This window comes from Lottia gigantea, assembly GCF_000327385.1.
Source record: "Lottia gigantea unplaced genomic scaffold LOTGIsca_4, whole genome shotgun sequence".
Lineage (NCBI taxonomy): Eukaryota > Metazoa > Mollusca > Gastropoda > Lottiidae > Lottia > Lottia gigantea.
The window spans coordinates 4,510,690-4,524,935 of record NW_008709379.1 but is presented as its reverse complement, the minus strand read 5'-3'; the positions used below and the strand labels follow the sequence as shown (position 1 = coordinate 4,524,935).

The 14,246-nt window shown below is 34.4% G+C and overlaps 2 protein-coding genes across 2 annotated transcripts; both read right to left on the bottom strand.

Annotated features, from left to right (window-relative positions):
• Window positions 1–235: 235 nt before the first annotated feature.
• On the bottom strand, window positions 236–6,466 carry LOTGIDRAFT_153826 (hypothetical protein; the record flags this gene model as incomplete). Its single annotated transcript, XM_009059831.1, has 10 exons — window positions 236–258; window positions 1,223–1,387; window positions 2,027–2,179; window positions 2,615–2,847; window positions 3,092–3,206; window positions 3,555–3,715; window positions 4,178–4,289; window positions 4,669–4,877; window positions 5,489–5,648; window positions 6,145–6,466. The coding sequence occupies 10 exons, from the start codon at window positions 6,464–6,466 to the stop codon at window positions 236–238; spliced, it is 1,653 nt and encodes a 550-aa protein (XP_009058079.1).
• Window positions 6,467–10,281: 3,815 nt separating this feature from the next.
• Window positions 10,282–13,450, bottom strand: LOTGIDRAFT_153825 (hypothetical protein; the record flags this gene model as incomplete). The annotated part of the gene is made up of 6 exons (XM_009059830.1): window positions 10,282–11,069; window positions 11,212–11,370; window positions 11,786–12,157; window positions 12,443–12,680; window positions 12,979–13,118; window positions 13,399–13,450. The coding sequence occupies 6 exons, from the start codon at window positions 13,448–13,450 to the stop codon at window positions 10,282–10,284; spliced, it is 1,749 nt and encodes a 582-aa protein (XP_009058078.1).
• Window positions 13,451–14,246: the final 796 nt, after the last annotated feature.

The window sequence follows — 14,246 nt, the reverse complement described above, 5'->3', positions numbered from 1 at the left end:
TGTCAGTTGCCGTTGGCATGGAACAAGATGAAATTTGTAAATGATATATTAACATTATGTAGGCCTACTTTGTCGTTGTTGATAAAAGCTGATATATGTTTCAGTTCACCCAAATCGGATCAGTCTGCATATCATTCCGATTTACCGATGGTATTCCAATCATTCAGACTTATTGCAAAAACATACTCCCATAAACTCCAGTTAAATTTTACAAGTCTTATCGAGTAAAGGGAGCTTACTCCACTTTCTGTATGACCACTTTTAAAAGGAGATCAGGAGATTTTCATCAAAGATTGTTTTTTTTCTGATGAATCAATTTGGCTTTCTTCTCTGAGAATTTGGAACAATCGTGTGATATTTCGTCATTTTTCTATGAAGCTATTTTGAAGCATATGTAAAAAGACACAAAGATAAATTTATGTAAATCGTTCAATTTTGCTTTGATCAACTATTACTCATTTGTATATCAATATTCCTTTTATGGAAAACGTATAAGAAGTTGTTTGTTTTAATTAAGGGTTTATTAATTGAATTAAATATGGAGCCCAACCCCGAAAAATAATGGAATAAATTGATTCGGACTGGTATTCAAGGTTTGTTTTATCCTTTAGTCACATAGTGATATTCAAATATATCTGATTAGCGGATAAAACATATCTAGAGTATCTCAAACAGCTAAAGACAGACAATGGTAACATTGATTATTTTCATTAATTAAAGCCTAAAGTGGCTTTAGTTTAAACTTGATGTTAAAATAGATGAGAATTTAACTCTAGATTAATTAGTGCAAATAATATTTTTATTTAAATAAAATTTTCAATAAGCGTTGGCCATCATTTTTTACTTTGCTTTTACCAGTAAGTGTTGACTTCATTGTAGACGAAGTGCAAGCCAGTGTATCTTTCTGAGAACAGTGAGAAGTGGTTTTTGTAGATCATAGCTTTTTGTTGGCAACGTTATTACAATAATACATCTATTGCTTTTTAACTCTCAGATACTTAGCTTTTAATGGCGTCTTCATATCCTATAAACGACACGACCATATCCCAAAGAAGCAAGAATTAATTTCCCGAAATCTTCAAATACCCAAATGTATTGTATTTTCGATATTGTATTGTTTGAAAGACGTGGAGACTTTTATATATTGAGACTTATAGCTTCCATCAATGTCCTGTATCCTTTTTTGTTTTATCATCTAAGTCGGTGTAATCACTTTTCTTACCACCATCATTATCACTATCACTTTTAGAACCATTAGATCCATTGTTTTTTTTGTTAATGAATAAAGTATCTAATTCTTCTAACGTCCTATTTTTAGTTTCCGGTACAAACAATAATGTAAATATGAAACCAAGGATAGACATAGCACCAAATAACCAAAACACGCCTGAAATGAAATATAGTTTAAATGTATGCCGCTGTATAGGATCCAAATCAGACTGTATAAATTCTTAAAATCACATGGTCATTTCTTAGGTAAAAAAATAAAATGACTAATCTTATAAAAAGTTATATTTCTTTGAGGTAGGTTTTTTTTTCATTAGAAACATGAATGATAATGATATGCAAAACATGTCACGTGATTTCCGTAATATTCCAGGTACGAAAAGACGATCCGAAGATAACGATCCAGCTAACACGATCTAGTGGTGAAGTTCCAAAGATTACAATCCGAGTTCTGCGTTCTATAAAGTCTATGGTCTAAACTATGTTCTAGAAAGACTAACATTGAAAAAAGTAAATAAGATAGGAGATATTATACGTAATATTACTTTGATTTGATTAAGATTAATCATTTCTATCTAAGAAATGACCACGTGATCTTAAGAATTTATACAATCTGATTTGGATCCTATGTTGAACCAGATACAGTGTCATATAAAAGAAGATATTACAAGGTATCATGGGACCATAAATAAATAAAACCTTCCATCTAACCGAGCCAAACGAAACTTATATCACAACATTATTATATATATGAACATAGAGCATGGAATTAAATGATATTTATATTAAACCAGCTTACCGTATTTAGTGATAGCCTGTGTTAGTGATAAAAATGTAAATGCTATTAGAAGATTAAAGATCCAATTTGTAGCTGTTGATATAGACATCGCTGTACTTCTCGCCCATAGTGGATATATTTCTGAATTTATTGTCCATGGCATAGGACCAAGTCCTGAAACGAAATCATTCAGAATTAAGCAAAATAGAGATCTCGTGTGAAAAAGGCAATAACGAAGATGACAGAGTAACTCATGCCATATCATCCAAGGCGAGTTTCACCGCCATGTCATTCGACCCGACAAGATCTAACGAATTATCAACTACCAAACCCAGAGCACAGAATCATCCAATTATACCAATCCAATTACCAAATACTACGATTACCATGTTTGCGATATCTACCAACCAAACAACCAGATCACTTACTGTGTCTGTGTTGTGTCTTTAAATATCTATTATCAAAGGGTTAATACTTTACTTGACATGCACTAATATTTCCAATATGTTCTGTATTAGATCAAATATTCCTCATTGTGTTATAGTTGTCCGTCAGATGTAGGACGAATCTGAAACATTTAACCCATTATCACTATTTAAAACTACTCACCTGGCGCAAAAGAAAAGACAAATAAACACATGCCAAATATTAACATCCAGGCATAATCATTAGGACAGTAGTCATGTGCAAAGGTATATACAGCATATACTGATTCAGAACTGTTACACCTTCCCATACTAGATTGGGTTTCTTTCTCTGGATCAACTGGTAAACAAGATCCATCTAAATCTGACGAATAACAATATCCACAGTCGAGATTCCTTGTACAATCATTACATGAACTGAAATACAGTATACATTGATTACTATGGTTCCACAGAACCGAGTGGATGGGGATCTCATTATGTATATTCGTAGACATGTAAGACACACTATAAGAAATACGTTACAGTATCACAAGAGATACCTAATTGTAATCAATTTTGGGAATAAGGGCAGGGGTCTTGGTGGCTGTCAGCTCATAAATATTTTTGGAGAATACACAAATATGCAATATTATAGATCTATTGGACCATTATTACTTACTGATATTCATTTGTATTACAGCTACTTGATATATTCTCATAAATCGCTAAGGGTGGGGAGTAAATAGAAGCCAATTGAAAACCAGTAGCCATAAAAATTAACGATACGAAAATCCCTAAAACGACGAAAATGTTAGAGGTTTTACAATATGAAAATGGATACATTATAGTATTCTATAATATATTTGATGGTAACACAATAATGCCTATGTCTGGGGTTACTTTCAACCCATTGGCTTACCCTTCAGAGTTACAGGGAGATCTGTAGTGTTTATCTGCAACAGTACTTATTAATTTGGTTCCCATTTTAGACCATGAATTTGTTGGTTTTTTTTTATTTATTTCCACTATATGCATTACATTATGACCACATAATACACTATACATAAAACGTTTTAAATACTAATCGTTATTTGCAAGGGTCTGTAAGTAAAGTTATAAAGAAACATAACTAATTTTCTTACCAATAAAACTTAATAATAGAAGAATTTTTCGCCCAGCTTTGTCTACCAAAACAATGCCTATGAAGGTGGCTAGGAAGTTGACGCCATTGGGAGCGGCTACTAACCAAATAGCAGCTTTGACCGGAACACCACCCATCTTTAATATAGATGCACTGTAATAACTGAAATACAACATTTTCATAACTGTAGGTGGCGCATTTTCTTTTAGATTTGTTAACATTAAGTCGATTAACTAATTTCATACATTCCACAAATCCGTTTTTTCCATGGCATCTGATTTGTCTCAAAATTATAACAAATAATTTATACATTCTAATTTGTGAATAGATATTCAAATATTTTGGCTTGTATGTTTTCATTAACATTGTCCCGAAAATACAGCCTTTTATATGTACCGAATCTCACACTGATGGGCAGAAAGATTTTGCTGGGTTATAGTTCAAAATAAATTCTATTAAGATGTATTGAAACTTACAATATAGTAATGATAATTCGATAAAAACTTACTTTATTGTGTTTAACTTTTATGTTTTTTCTAAAAACTTTCAGGATAGTTCTAATTAGCACAAACTTTCAGAATAGGGGTTATTCCAAAAAACTAACGTGAGTAATGTTGAACTTACATGATAGTGTTTATTCCACATACTTGTTGAAATATCTGAAGAGTACAACCAACAAACACAGCTTTACGGACATGAGGTGTCTTCCATATTCTTACCAATGTTGAAAGATCATCTTCAAAAAATTTTTCATATCTTAGCTATTAAATGTGGGCGAAATTGGATAGAATCGATGTGAAAATAAGAAATTATCATGAAATTAATCATGAAGGGGAGGCTACCATTGTGAAAAAAGCGAAAACACAAATAAAAACTTCACCTTCTGAAAACCATGTTCATTGAATCAATTCAAGAGAAGATGATACATATTCATTACAAAGACTTAAATATTGACTAAAGTATGAAAGTTTATTCGAAGGGCGGAATATTAGGTGACTGTTTAGAATAATTCCATGTGTCAGTATCAACAGCTTTACAAGGATTGACATGTCTTTCCTTCTTTTCAAATATTAAAACCGATAAAAGAGTTAATATTCTCTCAGGAAAATCTTTACCTTCTTTAGAAATTTTCTTTTCTGCTTCAATCGATGCTTTAATGTTGTTAATTTCGTTGTCGATCTCATCAGTACCTCTTATTTTCATTAAACAATATCTGGCCGTGGCTTGTAGCTCATGGTCCAGTAACCACCTTGGACTCTCGGGAAGATATAACATACCAAGAAACTGAAATACAGCTGGTACACTTCCCAATCCTAACATATACCTGTTATCAAAGATGTAACTTCATTAATTTAAAGTATGAGACACTATTTTCTACTGTATTATGAAATGATTTTTTTTTCAAAATGCACTAGTAGATTTAATTCATATTGTCAAGAAAACAAACAGTGCGGGGGCTAAGTGGAGTTCAAAAGGTTCGATGCCTCCATAGTGAAGGGCTATGTGTAGGAAAGTTGGATTTAAAAGTTATATAAGAATGTCTTTACACTGGGGGTATCAAAACCTTTATGATTAAACTTTACCTAGCTCCTGGTCTAAAAGTAAGATTTTAACACTATTTGTGTTATTCTGAACAAATCTATGGTGATAGCACCCAGAATACTATGGACTGAGTTTACTTCGCGCCGATGGATCTATTTGAATAACTTGAAATAATACAGATCAATACAATACCAAATCATCTGAGAATGAGTGTGTTTTACTTCGGGACACTTATTATTAATATTTAAATAGGATTTGATTGTTACATCAATAGTCGATCATATTGCAGTTTTCGAGTCGTGCAAGGCAATAGCTCTCAATATCGATATGAATTTTTTGCCAACTCAGCATCCCTTCAGTACACAGGCTGATAATGACTGGTATTCTACATACCTCCATCCATTGGTTTTCATTGAACTGAACCCACCAACAACTAAACTAGAGACCAATATTCCTATAGTTATAAACAGTTGGTTTAATGTGACTAATTGTCCTCTGATGTCAGATGGTGCCGACTCTGCTATATATACAGGTATCGTCGTAGAGCCAAAACCTAAAAAGGGCAGAACTTAAGAAAGCTAAAGACATTCTTGACCATATTTAACTGCACGAATTGTCTGTTTTTGTTGAAATTGGAATTCCTATACAAAAATACAGTTCTAGATATTTTGTTGTTTTTACTTTATGGTTTACTCCACTCATTCTGAGATCTTTAATTATCTCCCTTTTATACGCTTCAGCATAACATTTGCCTTCTGATTGAAATATTTTAAGCAGCCATAATAAAAAAACCCACAGTAGTCCTCAGTAGGTGTTATGTGGCGCCAGGAAAAAGGGATAGATTTTTCTGATAAGATCTGTTTTCGGATCGCAGTGTAAAAGACAAGAAGAAATGTCTAGAGCTGTAATTTAATCAAGTATTTTACTCATATCAATATATTCTATTTAGCAATACTTTATTAACAATATTTAATTTATATAAAGACTATGAATCGGATTGGAGAGCAGAATATTGTTGAGGCGATTCAGTGTTAAATACTTGAACTTACCTATGCCAATACCAACTACGATACGTCCCAGTAATAAGACTGACTGTGTACCAGCTACTCCCATTATCACAGCACCAAGAGCATATAACAAACTACTAATTATAATAACAATCTTTCGTCCTAAACAATCCGATAAAAACCCACCAAGTAATGCCGAGACTGCTGCCGACCCGACAGTACCACTCACGACGGCTTCTGTCCACATAGTACTAAGATGGAAGTTCGGGATGATAAGAAGCATAGATCCTGAGACTATACCCGTATCATATCCTAAGAGAAATCCTCCCAATACTGCGAAAAAAGTAAGAAGATACACATACATCGACTCTGATTCCTTTTTTGGTAAAAGATAAAGTTTGGAACTGTCTTCATCTTTTTTATCCTTCAAAAGCACATTTTGATCCATTGTATTGTATTTGTTCTTTATTTATAGTGGAATACTTTTGATTTGGCTGCTGAATGGTTCATTTAAACTCTACACAATCTCTTTCATATCCCAGTTTTATTGGTTAGTGTGTTAATCTGAAATGCAAAAGTTAAATTGGATATTTTGAGCCAAAATGAAGGTGTTCAACCCAAATTCTTGCCTCATAGATCAATCAGCCAGTGTTTCACTGCTGATACAAACAAGTCACACTTTTAATTTCATATGAATGTCTAATAGGTGTTTGTATCTAAAAAAAAATCAGTACTGACAATTCATTGAAATTATGCGCACTATTAAGAGTCAACAAAAAATCCTCAAAACCTTAAAATGATTACATGCCACATTCTAAAGCAAAAAACGTGTACATGTATTAAGTTAAACAGCATGGTAGCCTATACAGCTGTCAACATCATATTAACCCGGTAAGTATGGATATAGAACATTATCATGGTAATCAAATATGGCATTTACAACACTATCTATATGAATATATTATAATATTCTAGCTATTTATCTAGCTATTTATCGTAAATGTTATTGAATTCTTACTGATGTTGTTCATTTGAATCAACATTTTATGCTGAATGCATTTGAATGTTTCGTCAGACATAAGCTACACAATTCACTAATGACGATGGATGGGAATCATATTATGAAAAAGTCCAACTTTTAGGGTATATTTGATATACATGTGCAGAATCAAATGGCTTCTACTGAAACTTGTTCACTGGTCTCTGTGTGTATCTCCTGTACAACTTCAATTTCTATTTACACAATTCAAATTTCCTGACGTCAATTTTGTCTTATTCCTAAAAACTACCAGATCACAATCTTAAATATTCTTTTTGATTTTGCTTTTTTCGCAATAAATCTTAATCGACAGCGTTTCAAACAAGAATTCAATGTTCCAATCCGAGGGAAATATTGACTAAGAGGAAGCTTACTTTTCCGACATGTGTCTCAGTGAATGTCCTCGAGTTTTTCTAAAAATGATCAATTTCATCAACAAGCGTGTTTCGACTCTTGTGAAATAGTCACGCCTCAATTTTGTTCTAAGGGCTCTGTTTAATTTTGAATAATCTATCGAGAATGATTTCTTACCCAGATTAATTTATCAAAATAGGAAATTTTATTTTCAGTCCTAAGCACTTTCTCGTTATCCACACAGCATAGGTTGGTAAATGACAAGTTAACGTTCGCTTCTAGCGGATGCTGATATCGCAAACTAGGTAGTTGTTTGGACGCTTTGGACAGCATACGCCTGGAGCTGGTTCTATAGCTAGATAGTGATTATGGAGTTAATGTTAATAACAGCACTCAGAATAATGATTCCTATAGACACATTCACCATAAGTTACAAATACTAGTGAATATCGAAGCATCAATTATTGTTACTAAATATAGTTATGTCTATAACTTACAACTAATACCAGCCGGTGAGTGACATTTATGCGTCCTCAAATGGCAGTGTTTACAAAGTCCATTAAAGCATTTAATGTCCTACAGGCAATGTACAGGTACTATTTCTACTATAAGCATGCACAAAAGATTTTACGTCACCTTTAACAGGAAAAGTGTGTATGAATCTGCCACATTCAAAGTTTACAATAACACAGTGACGACAGCTGTTGATACACGTGACTTCAGTTCTAGGTCTATTGTGATATTAATGAATAAATTCCAGTTGAAAATAAAATTATAAAAATTTATGCAAATACCAAAGAGGGTTTTTGTTTCAATTAAAATAGCTATTGTATACTTTCTATAAAATTAAATCCAATAATTGTCGGTCGGTGTTATGGCCGAAATTTCGGGTACCATGTCAAGATACGATACGTATGTGACACACGGGCTACGATACGATATGTATAGCGATACAAGGGGTACAATACGATACTTACCACCATGCAAGGGCTATGAAACGATATGTATCGCGATATGTCTGCATAACCAGCTGTAAATATAACGATCCTTCAGAGAATATTGAATAAAAGTAAACCAAATATCTTTCTGTTTATACTTAGCTGAGGATGAAATCAGACATCATAGCTTTTTAAATTTAATTACATTAGAATAGATAATTTGATACAATTGAGTTCGTTGAAAATCATAAAAAGTCTGCAGTAAAGCGTCATTGGTAACAAAATTATTCGTCTGATAATGGATTGTAATCTGTCCCGTCTAAAAATTCAAAAGATTTGATTGGTTGATTATAAATACTAACTAATAGACATATATTATCCTAAATTGTATTCATATGAATCAAACAACCAAACGTAGGAAAAATGGATAAATATTTGATCAAAAAAGACAAATTGCTTGATGGTTCCGACACTACTACGACTGACACTGGTATCAAAACCACAGCGGGCAACACAACGGATGCAGCACCAAGATGCTCTGAAAAGACAGGAGTACCAGGTGACATTGGAAAAGAAGACGTTCCAAAGCAACCGAGAATAAAATTTCCAGCGAAATCTGGAGGCCATTTTAGTAACAGCTGGTATGATCGATTTCCATGACTGAAGTATTCAGTGTCAAGGGACGCCCCTTTTTGATTTCCATGTCGAGTGTTTCACAATACATCTGCGGGTGCATAAAAATTCATCACTGAAGGCTACACAGATTGGAAGCATGCTGTAGGTGATACAGAAAAGCAGGACTCCAATCTTGTTCTTCAAAAACTATACGAGCAGAAATTGGCTTTCCTTAAATTATATGCACTGGCTGCAAGCGTTGTCACATTCGGTTCTAGTACCGCTGTGTGTGGAAGCAGCTTTTCAACTCTTACTCGCGTTGACTCACCACAACGACGATCTATGACTCAGCTTCGCCAGCGCAATCTTGTTCTTCTTGCCTTCAACAGGAAGCGTACCCAGAAAATTGTACGTATTTGTTCAACGTTTTGCCATTTGACTACGTTTAAACTAAAACGGCAATAAAAATGTAACGTATTATCATTTGTGTGTTTTAACAAAAATAATCTAGAATCTAAAATACTCCATGAAAGTCCGTTTCCCGACGTTTAATCGTCTGTCAAGGTGCTTTGCTAAATTGCCCCCCTCGATTGCACGTTTGCCCCAGGAGTACTGGTCAGGCTACGGGCCTGCAAAGGGCTACCGAATGATACGTTTTGGGTTACAAGGGTTACGATACGATACGTATCGCGATACAAAGGGCGCTACAAAATGATACGTTTTGGGTTACAAGGGCTACAATACGATACCTATCGCGATACAAGGTCTGCGATACGCTAAGTTTTGCGATACAAAATGATACGTTTAGGGCTACAACGATAACAGTACGTTACGTATATTATGCTATAACAGATAAAATAACTTTTTATTTTAAACGATATTTTACTACTGTATAGTTTCAGATTGTCGTTAAACCTACTTTCACTGCCCATTTTCACGTTCACAATGGAACTTCACAATTCGGCAAACAAACCACTAATACTGTTTAAATCGAAGTGAAGGAGTTATTTCTCGAATTCGTTTACTACGGATAGTTGACTATCTGTGAGCAACTAGGACAATAAAGGGAAGAAATTTGAAACAAGTTCACTGAATATTTAATTGAAAAGCAGCTGTCAAGAGTATGGGCGACGAAATCCTAGGCGATGTGATACCAGGATTAATTTTGCCAGCCGAATATATCAGGTATCTATCTATAGCACAGTTTAGAAAGAGGCAAGTTATGTCAGTTAGTTAAACATCTTGTAAATCTACAACCTCTACTCGATTTGATTTGTGTTTCCTTACAGTGCTTCTCCCAGGATGACGTGTTGATTGATTGCAGGACTCGTCATCTTCCTGGTTACTTGCTACCTTGGCACCTGAGTGCATTTTGTTTAATACCACCATCAGCAGAGCCCCAAGCAAACCACAAATAATCGGTGCCATAAACATGCTCACTAGTACCACCGACAATTCCCTCTTGTAATCAATAGCCGAATGAGAAGCTACCGTGTTAGGTTGGACTGTTTGGGCAGTAAGGGCTTTAGGAATAAAGGACTCAAAACAGTCTTCATCAACCAATCCATCTTCATCATCATCCAACCCATTGATAAACTCTTCATCCACAGCTCCGTCACAATCATTATCATGACCATCGTCAGCCTCGCTAGTACTGTTTTCACAGTAATCATATAGTCGAGCCAGGTGCATTTGTACTGTATACCCATAAGATGATTCTATTTCAGAGTGTCCGTAAACAAACAGTGAAAATGTTGAAGACGTAATTGTATTATAAATGTGGTGAAAACCCTCCGACAAACGGATTGATGTGGCCGAGTAATTGTTTCCTGAAATCCATATCCCGCTGAGAGGTTCAAAATCCAGAATGAAAGATTCAATAGCTTCCGTCTTGCACATAATATTGATGTAGTGAGAATAAAGATTTTGTTTTGGGATACTAAATGACTGAAACCGCATCCATTGTTCTACTGGTGTTAAGGTAACCACTGAAGATGGAATGGTATTATCAAAGCGAGCACCTGTAAGAGATAAAAGATATAGCGAATATAGAATGGATTTCGACGTGTATTAACACTTAAAGATATAATCAGTTTTCAAAAAGATCTACTTTATCACTGCCTGATTCTCCCTGATCCGTTTTTAAAAGAAATGGAGATTTACCTGGAAGTAAATAAGCTACAACCATCACTGGAAAGGAAGATGTAACAAGGGTCAAAGCCTTTACCGCTCTTGTGATGAACTGGCCATTTCTTAATGTAACGTTGGTGTTGTTCCCTGTTGAAATGCTCTCAATTGTAACTGTAGTGTCTGCATAACCAGCTGTAAATATAACGATCCTTCAGAGAATATTGAATAACAGTAAACCACCCTTCAGTGTGCAAGGTGATGCAGATCCGATTGTGAATTCTATTTGTTTTCATTGACGGTTTTGACCCTTAACTGCATCATGAGTTAGTGAGGGGACATGTAATGGGTTAGTTTATATTTACCCATTGCTTACCCATTACCATACGACAAAGCACATCGTTTATCCCATTGTAATAGTGGCGGATGTCGAGCGTGAAGCTGGCCATGGTTACTATTTTCAAAACACATGATGGTACTTTTCTTTGGAGGAGTCCACTACTATTCTCCCGATTTTGTCATTCTTTGAACGAGATTTTTGATTGACGAAATTGTCTTGCTTGCACGAATTTTTATTACACTTATGTACAAAATGTTATATATATCATACCTATGATTTTTATAGCTGTTTTCTTGGATTGGAAAGGGAAGCATATGTATGTTTTGCCCCAACTTCCCATTGGCGTGATCATTTGCATTACTGGGTATTCCAGCGTTCCTTCTGTGACAGAGTTATTATGGGAATCAGCGGACGAATGTGGAGGGTTTATGGTGGTGCCAGATATCACAGCTACTTTTTGAGAAGTTACTATATATCCACCTGTAAGATCGTCGCGGCTGTAAATATTTAGGGATTTGTAGCTCATAAGTGAACGATAATATATGAACTGATCGTCATTGTAGGTCTGATTGTCCACTGTTGCAGACGTATTATTTGGTAGGCTGAATATTACAGTTGTGTCATCTTTAAGCGGTGTTATCCCTATAATGTAAAAAAGTAACATATTCATTCATACGTCCTTCGAATTTTCACAGCGGTATTGATTATCCAATACACTGTTTGGCGTTTTTCTTCCCTGGTTCCTTATTTTTTTTATATATTTCTGACTCCCCGAGATAGCACTTGGTGAGACCTACAACTCAAGACTTCTCAGACTGAAGTTAAATTGATCATAACCATTGAATGCTAAAACTAGATTTTTAGCATGAATACTCCCATTCGGAGAGTCAATAGATCAATAATATTTTTTTTCATTAATAGACATACCTACATATGAGTATCCATGTTTCGGTTTCCAGGACGCCACATAGTAGTATTTACCTAATCCATCAAGTCGAAGGAGCTTCATAGTCTGTATGTGTGTCCCTTGTTCCACAATAGCTACTATGGATACTGGGGCAGTGGTATTTACCATAATGACGTTTCTATCGACTGGTGATGATACATTAGAGCAAGTTACAGCTGGGATGGTTAATGTTAATGAACTTAGAATACCAAGACTATTCTAAAATTAATATGTTATCTTTTTTAAGATATGTTTATATCATTTCGAAAATAGTCTTAACAAGTAATTCAGATGCATAATATTGTACAATTTTAGATATAGTAGGCTGATGCTATCTTAGACATGAAGCTTTACGTAAGAACAAGGAAAATGTTGGGTATTGATTGGAAATCACTAGGCTTTTTATTTGAAACGCAAACCTTCAAAGCAAAGTGCATATGAAATGTGCAGTGGTTCAATACCAACAGAACATAAGTGATCAATAGAATGGTCTTGCCATCCTGTGATCCTTACTTACCATGGTTGATTCTGACCAGTTCTGGTTTACCCTTCTTGACGTCTTGATGATGGTCGCCGAAGATGTAGATGATATTTGAAGTTGAATGTTATTATAAGAATTCATACATTGGAAAATATAAATATTTTCACATTTAAGTCCTGCAATAGAATTTAATAAAGGGGCCTTGAAAACAGGTATAAGGTCTAGTCTGACATTATTATAGGCAACTGGTAAAATCTGGTGGATGAAGTCGACTCGCACTTCCTACTATCAGCTGCTCGTAATCTACTTTTGGTGGTCTACCTGAGCTGTCTTGAGATGCTGTGGATAGTTTGTTGATATGAGTCCTCCTTTACGGAAATTAAGTTCAACGGGAATAAGAAAATTGGTATTAAAACCAAATTTAGTACGTCAGATCATTTTAGTGTTTTAACATACCTTTTAAGAAGTAATATATCATTAAAGCACAACATGTCCCAAACCAATGCATTTTTAGGCATAGAAAAGTGGAGACTAACTTTTATCAATAAATTGCTTTAGAGATTGAACTTTCATTAACATTTGAATTACAACAATGTATATTACTAGACTCTGTTTTACAAAAGGATTATAGTGTTCCTTGAGAACTATTAACACAAGTTGAATATCACAATGTGTATACTTAATTGCCACTTTGATGTTAAGTATGCTTGTTTACATATGATTGTTTGTATCCCCATTCTTCAGTTACAACATCAAACAACCAGAATTACCCTATTGTCAATTGATGATCACAGAAATTGCATTTTTTTAAAATACAAATTCAGGATCGAAATACATAAAACCAAACCATGAAGAATAGACCGTTTTTGGCTTGTTGTTGGATGTGCATGATTTAAAATCTATCGAACTAATGTTAAGAATATCGAGTATTTTGCCTTTTTAGATAGCATTTTGTTTTAATAGGGACAAGGTCGCGACAATAGTCGCAAGGGATGTGGTAGGTTATTAAGACTTCGAATATCGTCTATATATAATACAAACAGGCTAGGTCAATTATTGTTTTCAATGCGACCTGGATTTAAGTTGAATTCAACAAATGATTCACTTTAAGGTGTAAAAAACCTGTTTCGAATTACGGGGAAATATTACCGTACAGTGGTCGTATATTGGCAAGTATTATTAACAATTGTGTATTATATATTCGTGCAAATCCACACTGTGCTCTACACACATATTATATTCTTATATAGGTCACATTAATTTCTTCTTGATAAGAAGTATGACTAATGTACTTCAGTAGTATT